The following is a 17,638-nucleotide window of genomic DNA, read 5'->3' as shown; positions in this document are numbered from 1 at the left end:
CAAAAAAAATTAGCCGGGCGTGGTGGCAGGTGCCTGTAGTCCCAGCTATTCAGGAGGCTGAGGCAGGAGAATGGCATGAATCCGGGAGACGGAGCTTGCAGTGAGCCAAGATCACGCCACTGCACTCCAGCCTGGGTGAGAGAAAGAAACTCCATCTCAAAAAAAAAAAAAAAAAAAAAAAAAAAAAGAAAGTATATAACTTAATTTTTAAAATACTTTATTGTTTAAAAAAATGCTAACAATCATCTAAGACTTCAGAGAGTTGTTACCATTTTGTGGGTAAGGGTACTATCTTGATGCTGATGGCTGTTGACTGATGAGGGTGAAGGCTGCAAAAGGCTGAGAAGGCTGTGGCAATTTCTTAAAATAAGACGATGATGAAGTTTGTCACACCAATTGACTCCTCCTTTCAGAAAAGATTTATCTGTAGCGTGTCATGCTGTTTACTAGCATTTTACCCACAGTAGAATTTTCAAAACTGGAGTCAGCTGGGGATGGTGGCTCAAGCCTATAACTACAACGTTTTGGGAGGCTGAGGCAGGAGGATTACTTGAGCCCAGGAGTTCTAGATCAGTCTGAACAACATAGTGAGACCTCATCTCTACAAAAAAATTTTAAAAATTAGCTGAGTGTGGTGATGCATGCCTGTAAGCCCAGCTACTTGGGAGGTTGAGGTGGGAGGATCACTTGACCACTTGATGGGAGGCAGAGGCTATAGTGAGCTGAGATGGCGCCAGTGAACTTAAGCCTGGGTAATAGCGAAACACAGCGAGCTGAGATTGAGCCAGTGCACTTAAGCCTGGGTAACAGCGAGAACAAAAACAAAAAACAGCACACATATACACAAAAAACAAACTTGGTGCTCTCAAACCCTGCTGCTGCTTTGTCAACAAAGTTTGTGACACTCTAAATTATTTGGTGTCACTGTCATTTAAAACATGTTTCTAGCATCTTCACCAGGAGTAGATTCCATCTCAAGAAACCACTTTCTTTGTTCATCCATATGAAGCAACTCCTCATCCGTTCAAGTCTGATTTGAGATTGCAGCAATTCAGTTACATCTTCAGGATCTACTTTTAATTCTAGTTTTCTTGCTATTTCCAACACATCTGCAGTTACTTCTTTCAATAAAGTCTTGAACCTCTCAAAGTCATCCATGAAAGTTGTAATTGACTTCTAACTCCTGTAAATATTAATATTTTGACCTCCTCCCGTGAATGACAAATGTTCTTAATGGCATCTTGAATAGTAAATCCTTTCCATAAAGTTTTCAATTTACTTTGCCCAGATCTATCAGGGGAATCACTATCCATGGCAGCTGTGGCCTTATAAAATGTATTTTTAAAATAAGACTCAAAAGTAAAAATTAGTCTTTGATCCATGGGCTGTAGGGTGCCTTTTGTCTTAGCAGGCATGAAACTATTACTCTCTCCTTACATCTTCGTCAGGGCTCCTGCGTAAACAGGCACATCATAAACAAGCAGTAGTATTCTGAAAAGAATCTTTCTTTCTGAGCAACAGGTCTCAATAGTGGGCTCAAAATATTTAGTAAACCATGCTGTATACAGATGTGCTGTCACCCACGCTTGTTGTTCCACTTAAGAGCACAGGCAGAGTAGATTTAGCATAATTCTTTAAAATCCTAGGATTTTCAGGATGGTAAATGAGCACTGGCTTCACCTTAAAACCCCCAGCTGCACTAGCCCCGAATGAGAGAGTCAGCCTGTCCTTTGGAGCTTTGAAGCCAAGCACTGACTTCTCCTCTCTGGCTGTGAACATCTTGGATGGCATCTTCTTCCAATAAGGCTGTATCAACTACAATGAAAATTTGTTTAGTGTGGTCAACACCAATTATCTTATCTAGATCTTCTGGATAACTTGCCACTGCTTCTTCATCAGTATGTGCTGCTTCATCTTGCACTTTTGAGCTATGGAGATGGCTTCATTTGTTAAATGTCATGAAGTAACCTCTGCTAACTTCAAACTTTTTTCCTGCAGCTTCCTTACCTCTTTCAGCCTCGAAAGAATTAAACAGAGTTAGGACCTTGCTCTGGATTAGACTCTGGCTTAAAGGAATGTTGTGGCGATTTCAATTGTGGCTGCTTTGATCTTTTATCCAGCCCACTCAAACTTCCTCCGCATCAGCAATACGGCTGTTTTGCTTTCTTCTCATTCATATGTTCATTGGAGTGGCACTTTAAATTTCCTTCAAGAACTTTACCTTTGCATTCACAACTTAGCTGACTGGCACAAGAGGTCTAGCTTGCCACCTAAGTTTTCAATATGCCTTCCTCACTAAGCTTAATAACTTCTAGCTCTTGATTTAAAGTAAGAGACTCTTCCTTTTTACTTGAACACTTAGAGGCTACTACATGTAGGGTTATTAGTTGCCTAATTTCAATAACATCTCAGGGAACTGAGAGGGAATCGTTGTGTGTCAGGGAATAGAGAGGCCCAAGGAGATGGTGAGAGACAGGTGACTAGCCAGTCAGTAGGGCAGTCAGAACACACACATTTGCAGATAAAGTTCACTGTTTTATATGGGTGCAGTTCATGATGCCTCAAAACAATTACAATGGTAATGTTGACAATTACTGATCACAGTCCACCATAACAGATATAATAATGATGAAAAGCCTTGAACTATTTCAAGAATTACAGAGATACAAAGTGAACACGTTATTAGAAAAGTGGCACTGATAGGCTTGTTTAATTCAGGGATGCCACAAACCTTCCATTTGTAAAAATACACAACATCTGCGAGGTTCAATAAAATTGGTGCACCTGTAATTTCTTTAGTCAGCGTAATAGAGACAAATGAAAATAACGGCCCCACCTAAGAACCTTGGTAATTAAATTAACTCTTCCTAAACCAAAACGTCTTTTTCCAACCTTGTCACATATGGCTGTAGAACTCCAGTGTGTGCAAATCAGCTATTTATATAATCTTCCAGTATTCCTAGCTCTGTTGTTTCATGTCTTTAGATGAAAACAAAACAAAACAAAACAAAAAACCAAGTTCAGATTTGTCTACATACTAAGTAACAGGTGAGTCCTATGCATACCATTTAGGGATAACCCAGGAAGAAAAACTGGAAAATGAAGGATCAGCCTGTGTAATATTCAAGTCCTCATAATACAAATGTTTTTGCCATTTAAATGATAAACTAAGAATAGGTGTTAAGAACCATCTCTCAGAGACTTCTTAGTCAAAATACCAAAATAAAAGTACAAAGAACCATTAGGGAAAACTAAAGGCTTTACTGATAGAATGTCAATCACCAAAAACATTTACGTGTACTTTTCACAAACACACCTGCTGGACTGAGTAAAATATAGAGTATAGTTTAAAAAAACATACTTAAGAATTGTGAAGGCTCTAGTTAACTGTTCTCTTGCATGCCAAGAAAAACAATTAACAGAGTGGAAGAAAAAAGCAACATATGGAATAGGAAAAAATATTTTAAAATCTTATCTCTGATAAGGGTTTAATATCCAGAATATATAACGAACTCCTAGAACTTAACAGAAAAAAACCCAAATAACCCAATTAAAAAATGGGCAAAGAACTGGAAAGACATTTCTCCAAAGATGATATACAAATGGCCGACAAGCACATGAAAGGATGTTCAACATGACTAATTATCAGAGAAATACCAATCAAAACCTCAACGGGATAACACCTCACCTCAATGAGCTAAACACACCTATTTGAATAGTGACTATAAAACAAACAAAAGCAGAAAATAAGTGTTAGTGAAGGTACGGATAAACTGGAACACTTGTGTACTGTTGGGAATGTACAACAGTGCAACTGCCATGGAAAATAGTATGGAGGTTTCTCAAACAATTAAAAATAGAATTATCATATGATTCAGCAACTCTACTTCTGGGTATATAGACAAAAGAACTGAAAGCAGGGTCTCAAAGGGATTATTTACACATTCATTCTCATGGCAGCACTATCAGTAATAGCCAGGAGGTCAAAGAACCCAAACATCCATCAAATGGATGAATGGATAAATAAAATGTGGCATATACATACAATGAAATATTATTCAGCCTTAAAAAGGATGGAAATCCTGTCACATGCCACAGCAAGAAGGAACCCCGAGGACATTCTGCTAAGTGAAATAAGCCTATCAAAAAAGACAAACACTATGATTTCACTTATATGAGGTATCTGAAGCAGTCAAATTCACAGAAACAAAATAGGATGTTAGTTACCAGGAGCTGGGAAAAGGTGGAAAGGGGGAGTTATTTTTTGATAGATACAGAGTTTCAGATTTGCAAAATAAAAAAGTTCTGGAGAATTGTTTCACAATGTAAAAATACTTAACACTACTAAACTATAAACTTTAAAATGATGAAGATGGTACATTTTATGATTTTTTACCACAATAAAAAAATTCAAATATAAATTGTAAAAGTTAATGCTTACTGAATTATCCATGACTTATAATAGATATTATGGGAATTATTAAAATAAATATACACACTATTGTAAACAAAACTAAAATATCCAATATGCTAATGCCCAAAAGCTTCTGAAAAGTAAATATTCTATATTCTACAAAAGTTAATATTGTTAAAAACATACAATCCTACTTACCTTGGCTTGTCTCTCTTTTCTCTTTGTCTTTCAAAATCTCGTCCTCTGTCCTTTCCATCTCTTGTTTTTTCTTCTATCCTGTCTTTTACTTTGTATTTTTCTTTGTATTTTTTCCCCAGAGCAATATCTTCTGGTATAGGAGGGGGTGGACTAGGAGTACGTGGTCCTTTCTTTTTACTTTGGTTGCTTTTTGAATTTCTGAAGGTAACACAAAGCTATATCATTAGAGGTTCAAATATGCCAAAAGGATATTTTTTAAAGCCTTCTTAAAAACAGCAGTGTTCCTTTATATTACTTGCCCTTTATTATTTTGTACACTACTAACCAATATCCAGAAGACAAAAAACAGAAATGGGTGAAGAATTAATTTACTTAATACTTATTTTGTTAACACTGCTTATTATTATATAACTTTAAAGGGGCAGGTTTCTGAGAAAAGACAGAGGTTAAATAGGAAGACACTTTCAGAAAAGATAATAATACAATGACCGTTTACATTTTTTTTTAAGACATGGAAAAGTAGACAAAGAAAGCAAAAATTACCTATAATTCTACTACTCAAGGAGAACTATTTTCAACATCTTGAATATTTACATACTTTTGCCATATATCTTTCTTTCTCTATCTACTCATTTAAAACTGGGTATTCAAATGCAAAAGAATGAAGCTAGACCTTTATATTGTACCAGATCAAAAATTAACTCAAAATAAAGACCTAAACATAAAAGCAAAAACTATAAAAATCCTAAAAGAAAATATAGAAGAAAAGCTTCATGACCTTGGACTTGGCAACGACACCAAAGGCACAGGTAACAACAAAGCAAAAATAGACAAATGAGACTACATCAAATTTTAAAACTTTTGCATGTCAAAGGACACAATCAACAAAGTGAAAAGGCAACTTATAGAATGGGAGAAAATATGTGCAAATCATATACATATATATATATATAGTCACAACTATCTTCTCTCATCGTTGGAAATGGGTAACTCTATGTGTGTGTGTGTGTGTGTGTGTGTGTGTGTGTTACACACATTCATGGAATATCCTATTACAATATTATGTAAAATTTTAAAATACTGAACATAGACATAGTGCGAGCATCTTTCTGTAACATAAAGTAGCTTCAGATGGCTCATGCCTATAATCCCATCACTTTGGGAGGCCGGCGGGGGAGGGTTGGGGGGGTGGATGACTTGAGGTCAGGAGTTCGAGACCAGCCTGGCCAACATGGTGAAACCCTATCTCTACTAAAAATACAAAAATTAGCCAGGCATGGTGGTGGGTGCCTGTAATCCCACCTACTCAGGAGGCTGAGGCAGAAGAATCACTTGGACCCAGAAGACAGAGGTTGCAGTGAGCCAAGACTGTGCCACCGCACTCTATTCTGGGTGACAGAGTGAGACTCCATCTCAAAATAAAACTTTTTTTAAAAAGCAGATTTAGGTAATCATTTTCATTGACTGTATAGAATTTCCTTGAAAAAATGCTCCAAAACTTTTTAAAACAATTTCATAGTTCTTCAAGTGGCTTCCAGTTTTCATCATTATTTAAAAAACACAATTACATCATCTACAAATGAAATACCAACCATTGTCAGTATATATTCATCATAAATCTTTGAATCTTGTTTAAGAAATTTTTACCAAGTCTGAGGTCACAAAGATGGTCTCCTAAAATTTTGTAGTTTTGCCTTTCACATTTGTCTTTTATCTACTTGTAATCGATTTTGGGTACAGACTTTGTTCTTTAAGTGCCTCTTTTTGGCAATTTAAGTAATTTTAAGTAAGTGTCCCATACACATTCAAAACTGGCTGTCTTTGCCTCTTAACAAGTTTTATTGGATATAGCATTTTCATGTCAAAATCCTTTTACCTCAGAGCTCTAGTTAAAATATTTTGTAACATTTAACGTTGCAGGTAAGAAGTCCAAAGAAAATCAAATTTTTTACTATTCAGGTAAACTGGTTTTTCTGTTGGCATGCTTATGAACATTATACCTTGAAAATTACTCACTGGAAAAAGATTTTCACTAAGTCCAGGTATTTTTAAAAAATCTTTTCCAGCACTAAATGGACTGTTTCAATCTGAAACTTCAAACTTTTTACTCAATTTCTTCTATTTTTGTTTCGTAACTTTTCCTCATGACCCAAGTCTCTGCAGTTCTCTTTATTATACAGTTACTGTATCTCTTGGATCTCTCCTCCATGTTAGATTTCTCTGTCATTTCCATTTTTCCTGCTTTTCCAGGATCTTAAATCTGTCTTTATATTCAGTAATTTTTAAAGTAAATTGCTAATTCTAAATTTGGCAATTTCATTGTTCCGCTATTTTTTGATTTCTTCTTTTTTTTGGAGACGGTGTCTCGCTCTGTTGCCCAGGCTGGAGTGCAGTGGCACGATCATGGCTCACTGCAGCCTCGACCTCCAGGGCTCAAGTGATCCTCATGCCTCAGCCCCCTGAGTAGCTAGGGGTACAGTTGCATGCCACCACACCTGGCTAATTTTTGTATTTTTGTAGAGAGAGGGTTTCACCATGTTGTCCAGGCTGGTCTCAAATTCTTGGGCTCAAGTGATCTGCCCACCTCAGACCACTGCACCTGTCCTATTCTGTTATTTTCCATTTGAACTCTTTTCTCTTTTAAAATATTGTTGTTCAGGCTGGGCGTGTTGGCTCATGCCTGTAATCCCAGCACTTTGAAAGGCCAAGGCAGGCGGATTGTGAGGAGGGCAGGAGTTCGAGACCAGCCTGACCAACATGGTGAAACTTGCCTCTACTAAAAATACAAAAATTAGCCAGGTGTGGTGGCACAAGCCTGTAATTCCAGCCACTCAGGAGGCTGAGGCAGGAGAACCACTTGAACCCGAGAGGCAGATGTTGCAGTGAGCCAACTGCACACCAGCCTGGTGACAGAGTGAGACTCTGTCTCAAAAAAAAAATAAAAAAAATAAAAAAAGTTGTTGTTCAACCTGGCACCAACCAGATCCATAAACTGGCTCATCTGATCTGGTAGCCCCCACCGAAGAACTGACTCAGCACAAGAAGACAGCTTTGACTCCCTATGATTTCATCTCCGACTTGACCAATCAGCACTCCCAGTTCACTGGCTTCCCCCAGTCTCCCTGCCACCCCGCCACCAAGTTGTCCTTTAAAACTCTGATCCCCGAATGCTCAGGGAGACTAATTTAATAATGAAACTCCAGTCTTCTGTAAAAATATAAAATAAAATAAAAACACAGTGTTCAGTTTTTTTCCCCATGATCAACTGCTTTTGTCCTCTAAATACAATATCCTCACAAACTGCACTAAACTTATAATTTATAATTTAAGTTTGTTCCTGTTTACTGTATTAACGTTTCCGTGTAAGCCATCTGCTCAGAGTGTTCAGTCTGGTACTAGGTTTGTAACTAGCCCTTTTCATACATATGGTAAGTTTTCACTATCTACTAATTTCACTATCTACTGATATTTATAAATGAGGACCTAAGCCTAAATCCTAGAACTTATTTCCTATCATGCTGAATTCTCAGGTCCCAAGAGTTCTTAGCTATATATATATATATATATATATATATACACACACACACACAATAGTACCTACCTCAAAATTGCTGGCAATATTTTAAAAGCACTTGACTCATAGTGAGCAGTCAGAAAATGTAGCTTTCTTAGTCCTCATCCCTATGTCTTTTTTTTTTTTTTTTTTTTTTTTTTTGAGACGGAGTCTCGCTCTGTCGCCCAGGCTGGAGTGCAGTGGCCGGATCTCAGCTCACTGCAAGCTCCGCCTCCCGGGTTTACGCCATTCTCCTGCCTCAGCCTCCCGAGTAGCTGGGACTACAGGCGCCCGCCATCTCGCCCGGCTAGTTTTTTTTTTTTTTTTTTTTTTGTATTTTTTTAGTAGAGACGGGGTTTCACCGTGTTAGTCAGGATGGTCTCGATCTCCTGACCTCGTGATCCGCCCGTCTTGGCCTCCCAAAGTGCTGGGATTACAGGCTTGAGCCACCGCGCCCGGCCCCTATGTCTTATTATCACTGATAGAGTTAACCATGTAAACAAGTAGGAAATTACCAAAATATGATGACTAAATCTATTTTTCATCCTTGTCTTCTGCCAACCACCATATTAGTCACATATCTCATTGCATATTCATGAGATGACTCAATCTTCTTATGCACCCTAACAGATATGTGATAAATATCTGTATTTCTGGATATTTTTCTAATTTAAAGGTAAAAACGAATCAATAATTGGCATCTGTATCAAAATTATCTTTTAAAATTTCATGATTAAACAACAAAGGAATTCATGACACAAACTATTTTTGCATTATCACCTATACTAGCAGAGTGTTTACCAAACTTTTCTTCTGAGCACAGTGGTAAACCATACTATCTGCACTTTGTTGAAATTAAGCATGGCCAAGTGACCAAGATCTGGCCAAAGGAATGTGAGTGGAAATGATGTATACCACCACTTTCAGGCCCAAATCTCAAAGGACTCTGATATGCCAGGCAATTGCAAACTATAGAGCTAAATAACTGTAATACTCAGTTTCCATTTTTCTTTGTACATTCCACTCTTTGGTTTCCTTGAAAACCCAAGAAAGTGGAATCATGCTCAGAAGGAGCCGGGGTTACTCAATCTCCATGTATAGGACAGCCACCTGTCAATCAGAAACACTCATTTTGACTTTATGTGAGAAATAACGTTCTGTTGTGTTAAACCACTGACATTTTGGGACTTAGCTATAATCACAACCCGGATTGTTCTAATATACTTACTAAAGTACAGAATTTCTTCACATTACTATCAAAATTATATGTGGTTAGAAAACACAATTACGTTATAGTGCTTTCCGACTGAAGAGGCCAAAACTGGTTTTGTGTATTCTGAAATCAACAAGATCTTCAACATTTAAAAAGTCAACTCATTGTTGTTCCAGTGCCACAGAGCCTACTTCCGACTTGTGGCAAAGAGCCCATCGGTCTACTTTTATCAGTTTTTAATCCTTTCTCTCTTCAAAACTATTGTTTTATATTAGCTTTTGACACACTTAATATTCTCTGTACAAAGAGCTATAAAGAAAAATTCACCTAATAAAAACTAAGATTACAATGCAGATGGACAGAATAGGTAATATATTTATGATTTTAGATTATACCATATCTCACATATCAGGACAAATCTTCCTATCAGACTATATCTCAAAAAAATGTCAAACAAAGAAAAGTGCCAGCTTTCAGGGAAAAGTGTAAGTTTTAATTTGTCAGTAATTATATCTTTCCATTCGATATGATAATCTAGTAAGACCAAGAAGTTTGTTTACCTGATTGTCACACCTCAGTTGGCTGACATTGGTTGAAATACTCCACTGAGTTTTAACTGAAATTCTAATCCTTACATGTGCTTAGTATGTTCCTAGTTGATAGCATGATCGAGCAATAAAATTAAAAGATGATTACTTGACACACTCTAGGCAATGTAAACTGCATAGCTAAAGAAATGGTATACTCAAAAAAAAAATGCTATACTCAATTCAATATTTTCTTTGTATTTTTAATATACTGTTTCCAGGTCCTTTTGCTTTTATTATTAAATTAATGGTGCATCTTAAAGTCAACAACATAGTAGAATATAAGAAATATAGTAATTAAACCAGTGTGAGTGATTATTTATGACAAATAATTATAATAGGATGAGTTACTAATAAAGCAGTAAAAGAGACTGTACATAAAAGATGAAACTAACCCTTTGTCTAGTTATCAAAACTTTCTATGAAAATATTAAGTTTCAAATATTCTATAAACAGAACAGATAAGAAAAGGAAGAAAGGGTATTTCTAGTCTGCAGTTTATCGGGGAAATGAATAGAATTGAGGGAAAGTTACATAAATGGTTAGCCAAGAGGATAAGAGCAAGTGGAGTGGATGCTATCACTCTCTGTTCATTCAACTTCTTCAATATCCCTTTGCAATATTTACTCAATTGCATGAACAAAGGAGAGGATCAACTCAACTTTACTGAGTGCCTTATTACAACACAAAGTTCTATGCCAAGTAGGCACTATGAGAAGACAGAACTATGAACAATCAAGATCCCAATCTTCAAGGGGCTTAAATTTAATAAAGGTTGTACAACGTAAGTCACAGCTGAAATATAATGCAACAGGCAATTAATATCAACAGGGAGGTACAAGCAAAATCTGACGGGTACATAAAGGGAACAGAACTTATGTTCCATAAAGAGAAATGGGAAAACTTAGAATTTGAGCTAGAGATTGAAGAATTGAGGGTAGAAGGGGTTAGGTAGGAGGAAGCTGGACAAAAACTATTGACAAGAAAGAAAAGACCAAAGTGTAAATGTCATTCTATGGAATCTGAATTTCACTGTATAGAATGAAAAACCACTGAGTTTTTCAATGGTATAATAAATTAACTGGAATTGTCCTTTTAAGATTTCTCTGACAGCATCTATAAAATAAATGGGTTGAGGCAGCTGAATGAAAATGTTTATGTGTGTGGGGGGGGTAGAAACTAAATAAAGTCAATATAGTTAATAGGATGATATAATAATCTAGGCAAAAAGTTAAGTAGAGTCTGAAATAGGGTTAGTCTCTAGAAACTACAAGGAGGGAGATAAATACGAGTTTCATTACAGGTTCAAATAGGGCTTGTTAACTGATGAAATATTAGGTAGAAGATATTTTTAGTTCTTTTTTTATAAGATAAAACTAGGGTATGGACTTTAATTAAGATAAAATACAAATAGTTCAGAGTGACATTAAATGAAAATGTATCTTCTCCTTATTCTTAGTCCCTGAATATAATCGTTTCTATTTTTACTTCTTCAACTGGCTTCTACAGTAATTCTAATTTATAAAGAATTCAATCTCTTGATAACACATAGAGACAAAAATTTTTTGTGTATAATTGATAGCAGTTTAAAAATCGGAAACAACATAAATATTCAACAGAAAAGTAGACAAATTTATAGTATAAATACTCAGATGAACGAACTAAGGTTACATGTATCAATATAGATAAATATAAAAAATGTTAAGTGAAAAGGCAATGTGCAGAAGGTTATGATATATCCGTATTACAATTAAATATATGAAAGCAATACTATACACTGCAAAACACATATTAAAGTATAAACACATGCACAAGTATCACAAACACCAGATTTAAGAGAGGAACAGGAAATGTATCTTTCATTTTTATTTCTTAAAAAATAAAAAGCTCTGAAACATATGAGGATGTTACACAGATACTTGTTTTATTGTTCTCTATAACTGTCTTTTTAATTGAAACATTTCAAACTTCTTTTTAGAACAAAAAAGCTTACATTAAATATAAAATGTATTAAAACTATCCTTCTATAACCTACTAATTCTTTTTAGTATCACTTCAGAAAAAGCTATTTTCCTCTGACACTGTTTATCACCCTACTGACCTCTGCTGGTCCAACAGGGGAGAAGATACTGCAGATGTCTTCCTATCTTTCTTGCTAGCTGAAGACGATTTTGGGCTTGATTTTCGCTTCGGAGATTTGCTAGACTTTCTTAGAGAAGGTGATGGGGACAATTTTGATCTAACCACTTCTGGTGAAACCTTTAAAAAAAATTCAGTAAGTCAATTCAGAAATTCCTCCACTAATGGTACAACAAAGCTTACAGTATTTTAGAATCACACCAAACTTCAGATTAAAATTAAATATTATTGTTGGGTACAGTGGTTCATACCTATAATCCCAGTTTTTCGGGAGGCTGAGGTGAAAGGATTGCTTGAGGTGAGGAGTTCGAGATCAGCCTGGGTAACATAAAAAAAACCCTATCTCTTCTACAAAAAAAAAAAAAAAAAAAAAAGACATGGAACGTGCCTATGGACATAGCTATTAGGGAGGCTGAGATGGGAGGATCCCTCGAGCCCAGGAGTTCAAGGCTGCAGTGAGTGCCACTGCACTCCAGCCTGGGTAAAGAGAAAGATCTCATCCCTACAAAAAAAGTTTGAAATGAAAATAAATTATAATAGCCACTATCTGTTGATATTAGTCTGACTCCTGAATCCATGATTTTAAGCAATATAACTGTTCTAACATATACCAGTTTCAATTAAGTAAATTAAAATCATAAAATTTCAAAATCTCCTCAGAAAAAAATCATAAATTATATTTAAAATAACTGTATCTTCACTTTTTAGAAAAGAAACAAGGTATTCTAGAAACAGCATGGGCCTGAAACAGACATATGTAGATTCAAACCCCATGTTACATTAGCTGGTGACTCTAGGTAACAAACTCTCAGCTTTGCTCACCTATTCAATAACATAAATATTTGATACTTATCTAATAGAATAATGTGAAGATTAAATGAATATATATGGAGTAGTACATATACAGTGGGTTGATCAATATATCAGTATGCTAGTATAATTTAAGATGTAGCAAGAAGTTGCATTATCCGATCAATACAGATGCTGCTATTAAGTACTAACATATTTATTGCAATAAATAGCATACCTCCTTTTTAATGATAATTTCTTCTCTCTTCTCCATGTTTTCTTGCTCCAGCTTCATTAATTCCCTCTGTATCTTCTGACGCTTCATTTCCAATGACAATTCATGAACATAATCATAATTAATATCTCCATTGTCAGAATCTTTAAAATAAAATTGCATTACTGTTATAAACTAGTAATAATTATCTATGCCAAAAATCATACAGACTTTTTTCAACTAATTTCTTACGCAAATCTAAACGGCAGAGTCTTTCATCAGAATGACATACTTCTAAAAGATAAAAGAAATAGATATCATTTCTATAAAGGATTAAAATCACCATGGTTGATTTCTTCAAGAAAAGCCAAATACTTTTAAAGTTTTTGGGTTTTCTGGAAATAATTTTGGGTTGTTGGAAGCTGGGTTTTTTGTTAGGAGATGGAATATTAAAAGACAAAAGGCGCTCAGCTGCATTTCTAAGCCTTAAAGATACCACAGCCTTCAATATTTCATGCTGTATATGATGTGACTCATTATCTCCTTGATTTTCCTAAAGACACACTACTAAAATACATTATACAACGTGAGGTTATATTACATGTGCAACATTGCTTAATAGGCTTGTCAGTTTTAAAATTTGTGAGACAACTGAATAACATCAAAAACTAAAGTAATATTAGTACTAATGTGTACATAAAATAATTTTTAAAGGATTTATAACATTTTCTTCACAAGTGATTTGTACTATTTCCTTAGATCACAAACGTCCATCTCAATGGATCTGATGCCATATTTCTATTTCCATTTAATATTTTCTGATAAAAAGCTATGAAGATTGGTTAAAAAATCAAAAAGGAAGAGTGGTGTGCAGATCTATTTCATTAAAATATGTAGAAGTTACTGGCACTAGCACCCAACCCCATCACCCTCATCTGCCAGAAATGCCCAGGAGCCTAGAGGTGGGAATTTCATTGACCACGGTGGACTTGACTGATCACAAACTGAGATGCCTTCTCAAGCTATACTTCTAGCACTTTAGATCATGTCTTAACCTTGGGTAAAGAAATAAAATGAAGAACTAAAAAGCAACAAACATAAGAAGTCCTACTTGACTGCTTAAAACCCATGAAAATGAACATCGCTGTTATATATTGCTCAAATACATTAGAATGACAACTATTCATTCATGCTTGGGGACTGAGAGGGTAACCATATATATTCACTACCTGTGTGACTAAGCTTGATATACTCATCTTATGTTGGAGTACGATGACAATTTCTCAGTAAATATATGAAATAGGCTAAATCATGTTTTTCAGTCAGAAAGCAATTACTAAATAATTAACGGCAAGTACTTTTCACTAGATAAAATGAAGATACTGAATTTAATTAAGTGAATACTAGCTATCTCCAGTTATTTTGTACTCTATTGAGATACTTTACATCGGTGAATAATAGGAGTCAATGACCTAGTTTTATTATGTTCTTAAATTCAATAAAATTCCATAACCAAAGGCTCAGGTAAAACAAAGGAAAGAGTAGTTAATTGAGAATGATTAACAGTGTTTCTGAAGCTACTGTGTTATCAATAATGCACTGCCAATCTAAAAATTCGCAACTGGAAATATCACCAATATAGAACACATAAAAACCAGCTTTCAGTTCTCAGTCTTCAACTATCCAACCAAGGGGGAGAGGCCTGAGCAGTTAAAATATATTTCTAAGTCAGTCGGGCGCAGTAGCTCATGCCTGTAATCTCAGCACTTTGGGAGGCCGAGGAGGACGGATCATCAGGTTAAGAGATCGAGACCATCCTGGCCAACACAGTGAAACCCTGTCTCTACTATAAATACAAAAATTAGCTGGGCGTGGTGGCGTGCGCCTGTAGTCCCAGCTTCTCAGGAGTCAGAGGCAGGAGAATCGCTTGAACCCGGGAGGCGGAGGTTGCAGTGAGCTGACATTGCGCCACTGCACTCCAGCCTGGCAACACAGCAAGACTCCATCTCAAAAAAAAAAAAGTCTAGTCACTGTAGTAAACATAACTAATATAGTTTGCTCAAAAGAAAAGCTCTCAGGTCCTTATTCTGAAGATGCTTATTTTATGCATATAATAAAAACTCAGATGTTTTCCTAACCTGTAAGAGATGGACTACAAGACAGGCACATTGCAACTGACAGTATTTTGACAACAAAAGAAAAAACAGGAAATACAAAATCCAGGATGGAACTCAAAAACAAGAGTGTGGAACAAGTTAATAAATTTAGAAAATGTCTCTCATGTGGCTTCAGGTTATCATTACAATTTTGCCTTATAAAAACTGATTCACATAAATGATTCTAAGTCATCAGAAAAATATTAAGTATAATTAGAATGGTATATTTAACAAGGTAGATATTTTTAAGAATATACAACAGAAAAATATATGTAACACAAAAGAAAAGGTTCAGATTCTTTCTATATATTCTTACTAATTAACAGAACAGGCAAAGGATATTACAAGGCAATTCACAAAGAGAAAGAAATGAAGAAAGTATATACATATTTTTTCATGTATTCAGGAGCCATTTTTTCTAATTATAAAATTAATTGTTGGTAAAGGTACAAATAAAGGACATACTCATTCTCTGGTGGTAGCAATGTAAACTAGTACATCTATCTTGTAAAATCATTCGTCAATATGGGTAAAAGCCTTAAGAATATCAATACCCTTTAATACAGCAACTTCTAGTAATTTATTGCATAAAAATAATCATAGATATATAACAGGTTTATGTATAAGGATTTAAAACTATAAATATTTGTGAATTGCCTTGTTATACCATTCGAATTACATTTAACATTTTCCCAATGAGTTAGAATCATTTATGTGTATCAGTTTTTAAAAGGCAATTGTAGCAATAACCTCAAGCTGTCTGAGACATTTTCTAAATTTATTAACAGATTTCAGACACTTGTTTTTGAATTCCATTCTATATTTTGTACTTTCTGTCTTTATGATACATTCTCATTGCTAAAGTCTTAAATAATTCTGAATACGCAGAGTAAAATATGAAATTTCCCTTATATTCCTCCTACAGCCATCCTTATGCCAGTGATAGCACTACTAATAGTTTAGTGTCATATGCATGAAAATAACGTTTTACATTTTTCCCTTTAACATTCAACACTGCCTTATAAACAAGATCTTTCCAAGTCATAGAGTTCAACTATCTTCATTTTAACACCTGCAAAGCACTTCATTCATATGATCATACATTATCATAGCTTACTTAAAGGGTTTCCTTCTTAAAGACAGATGAACTGTTTTCAATATTTTGATGTTAAAAACAAGACTTATATGAACATTTTGATATATACTTTGGTTCTACTTTGGTTCAAGTACAAGTATTTTTCTACGACATTATTTCTCAGACTGCACTGCTGGACTGAAAATAAGTATAATTTCTATTTCTAGTATCACCAAACTGTACCCCAAAACTGCTTTACCAATGTAAACCCCTACTTAAAAACAGTAATATTCTTCATTTCTGCCAAACTGATGGGTGAATAATCCTAGCTCTTTATTTTCATCAATATTTCCCTGCAGTAAGATTGAGCATTTATTGGCCATTTCTATTTCTCCTGTGAGTTACCTATCCGATACATATATATTTTTACTTATTTTTTAACTAGGCTGTCTTTTTCTTATGTATTTGTAGAAACTCATTATGTCTATATAGTGTCTTTATTAATGCTTACACGTTACACGTGTCAAGTATTTTAGCCTTTCATCTGTTTTTAACTTCTGCATTTTGTTACACAGAAACTCCCAGTTTTATGTAATCAAATGTTTGTGACTTCTGGGTTTTATGCCCTATTTAAGGAGGATGTACTAACCTCCAAGATTACCAAAATATTTTCACACATTCTACTGCAATGATACTTCTGCTTTTTATGTTACTTCACTGGTCCTTAAGAACACATGCTGAGCAAATACAAGAAGTTTAAGGAACCAAACAAAAACCACAGACTTTGGAGTGGGGACTGGAAATATAGAGAGCAACCAGATAATCAAAAGTTTTATAGTCATAGTTAGAATTTGTACTTGCTCCTTAAGGCAATGGGAAATTAGGGAATTTGAAACAGGAAAATAAAATGAACATTCAATTTATTCTTTTAAAAGACTGTTCTGCAATTCATAGAGTGGCAGGAAATACTCACAATATATTTATATATCTAATAAAAATCTCATATCCAGAAAACATAAAGATTCCTCTAATTAACAACAACAACAACAACAACAACAACAAAAACAGGTAACACAATAGAAGAATGGCAAACATTTGGAATAGACACTTCACAAAATAGCATGCACGATGGTCAGTGAACATGTGAAAAAGTTTTCAACTTCATTAGGGAAATGCAAACTAAAACCCCAGTAAGATATCACTACAAAATTTTAGAATAGCTACGATGAAAAAGGCAAAAATACCATATGGGTAACTGGTACAAACATTTTTGATTTGAAACTATCTACTAAAGAGGAAC

General features: G+C 35.0%; 1 protein-coding gene across 9 annotated transcripts in view; it reads right to left on the bottom strand.

Annotated features, from left to right (window-relative positions):
* Positions 1-17,638, bottom strand: part of ZC3H13 (zinc finger CCCH-type containing 13) — a 102,767-nt gene that overhangs the window by 42,826 nt on the left and 42,303 nt on the right. For all 9 annotated transcript variants that reach the window (XM_030922096.1, XM_030922101.1, XM_030922095.1 and 6 more), the window contains 3 exons: positions 13,132-13,271; positions 12,067-12,224; positions 4,613-4,810 (listed from right to left, as the gene is read on the bottom strand). In XM_030922096.1, the coding sequence (XP_030777956.1) occupies positions 4,613-4,810; positions 12,067-12,224; positions 13,132-13,271 (496 nt within the window). The remainder of the gene's footprint in view (positions 1-4,612; positions 4,811-12,066; positions 12,225-13,131; positions 13,272-17,638) is intronic.

This window comes from Rhinopithecus roxellana, chromosome 18 (genome assembly GCF_007565055.1).
Source record: "Rhinopithecus roxellana isolate Shanxi Qingling chromosome 18, ASM756505v1, whole genome shotgun sequence".
Taxonomy (NCBI): Eukaryota; Metazoa; Chordata; class Mammalia; order Primates; family Cercopithecidae; genus Rhinopithecus; species Rhinopithecus roxellana.
The sequence above is the reverse complement of the archived record's forward strand: the minus strand, read 5'-3'. Positions and strand labels throughout refer to the sequence as shown.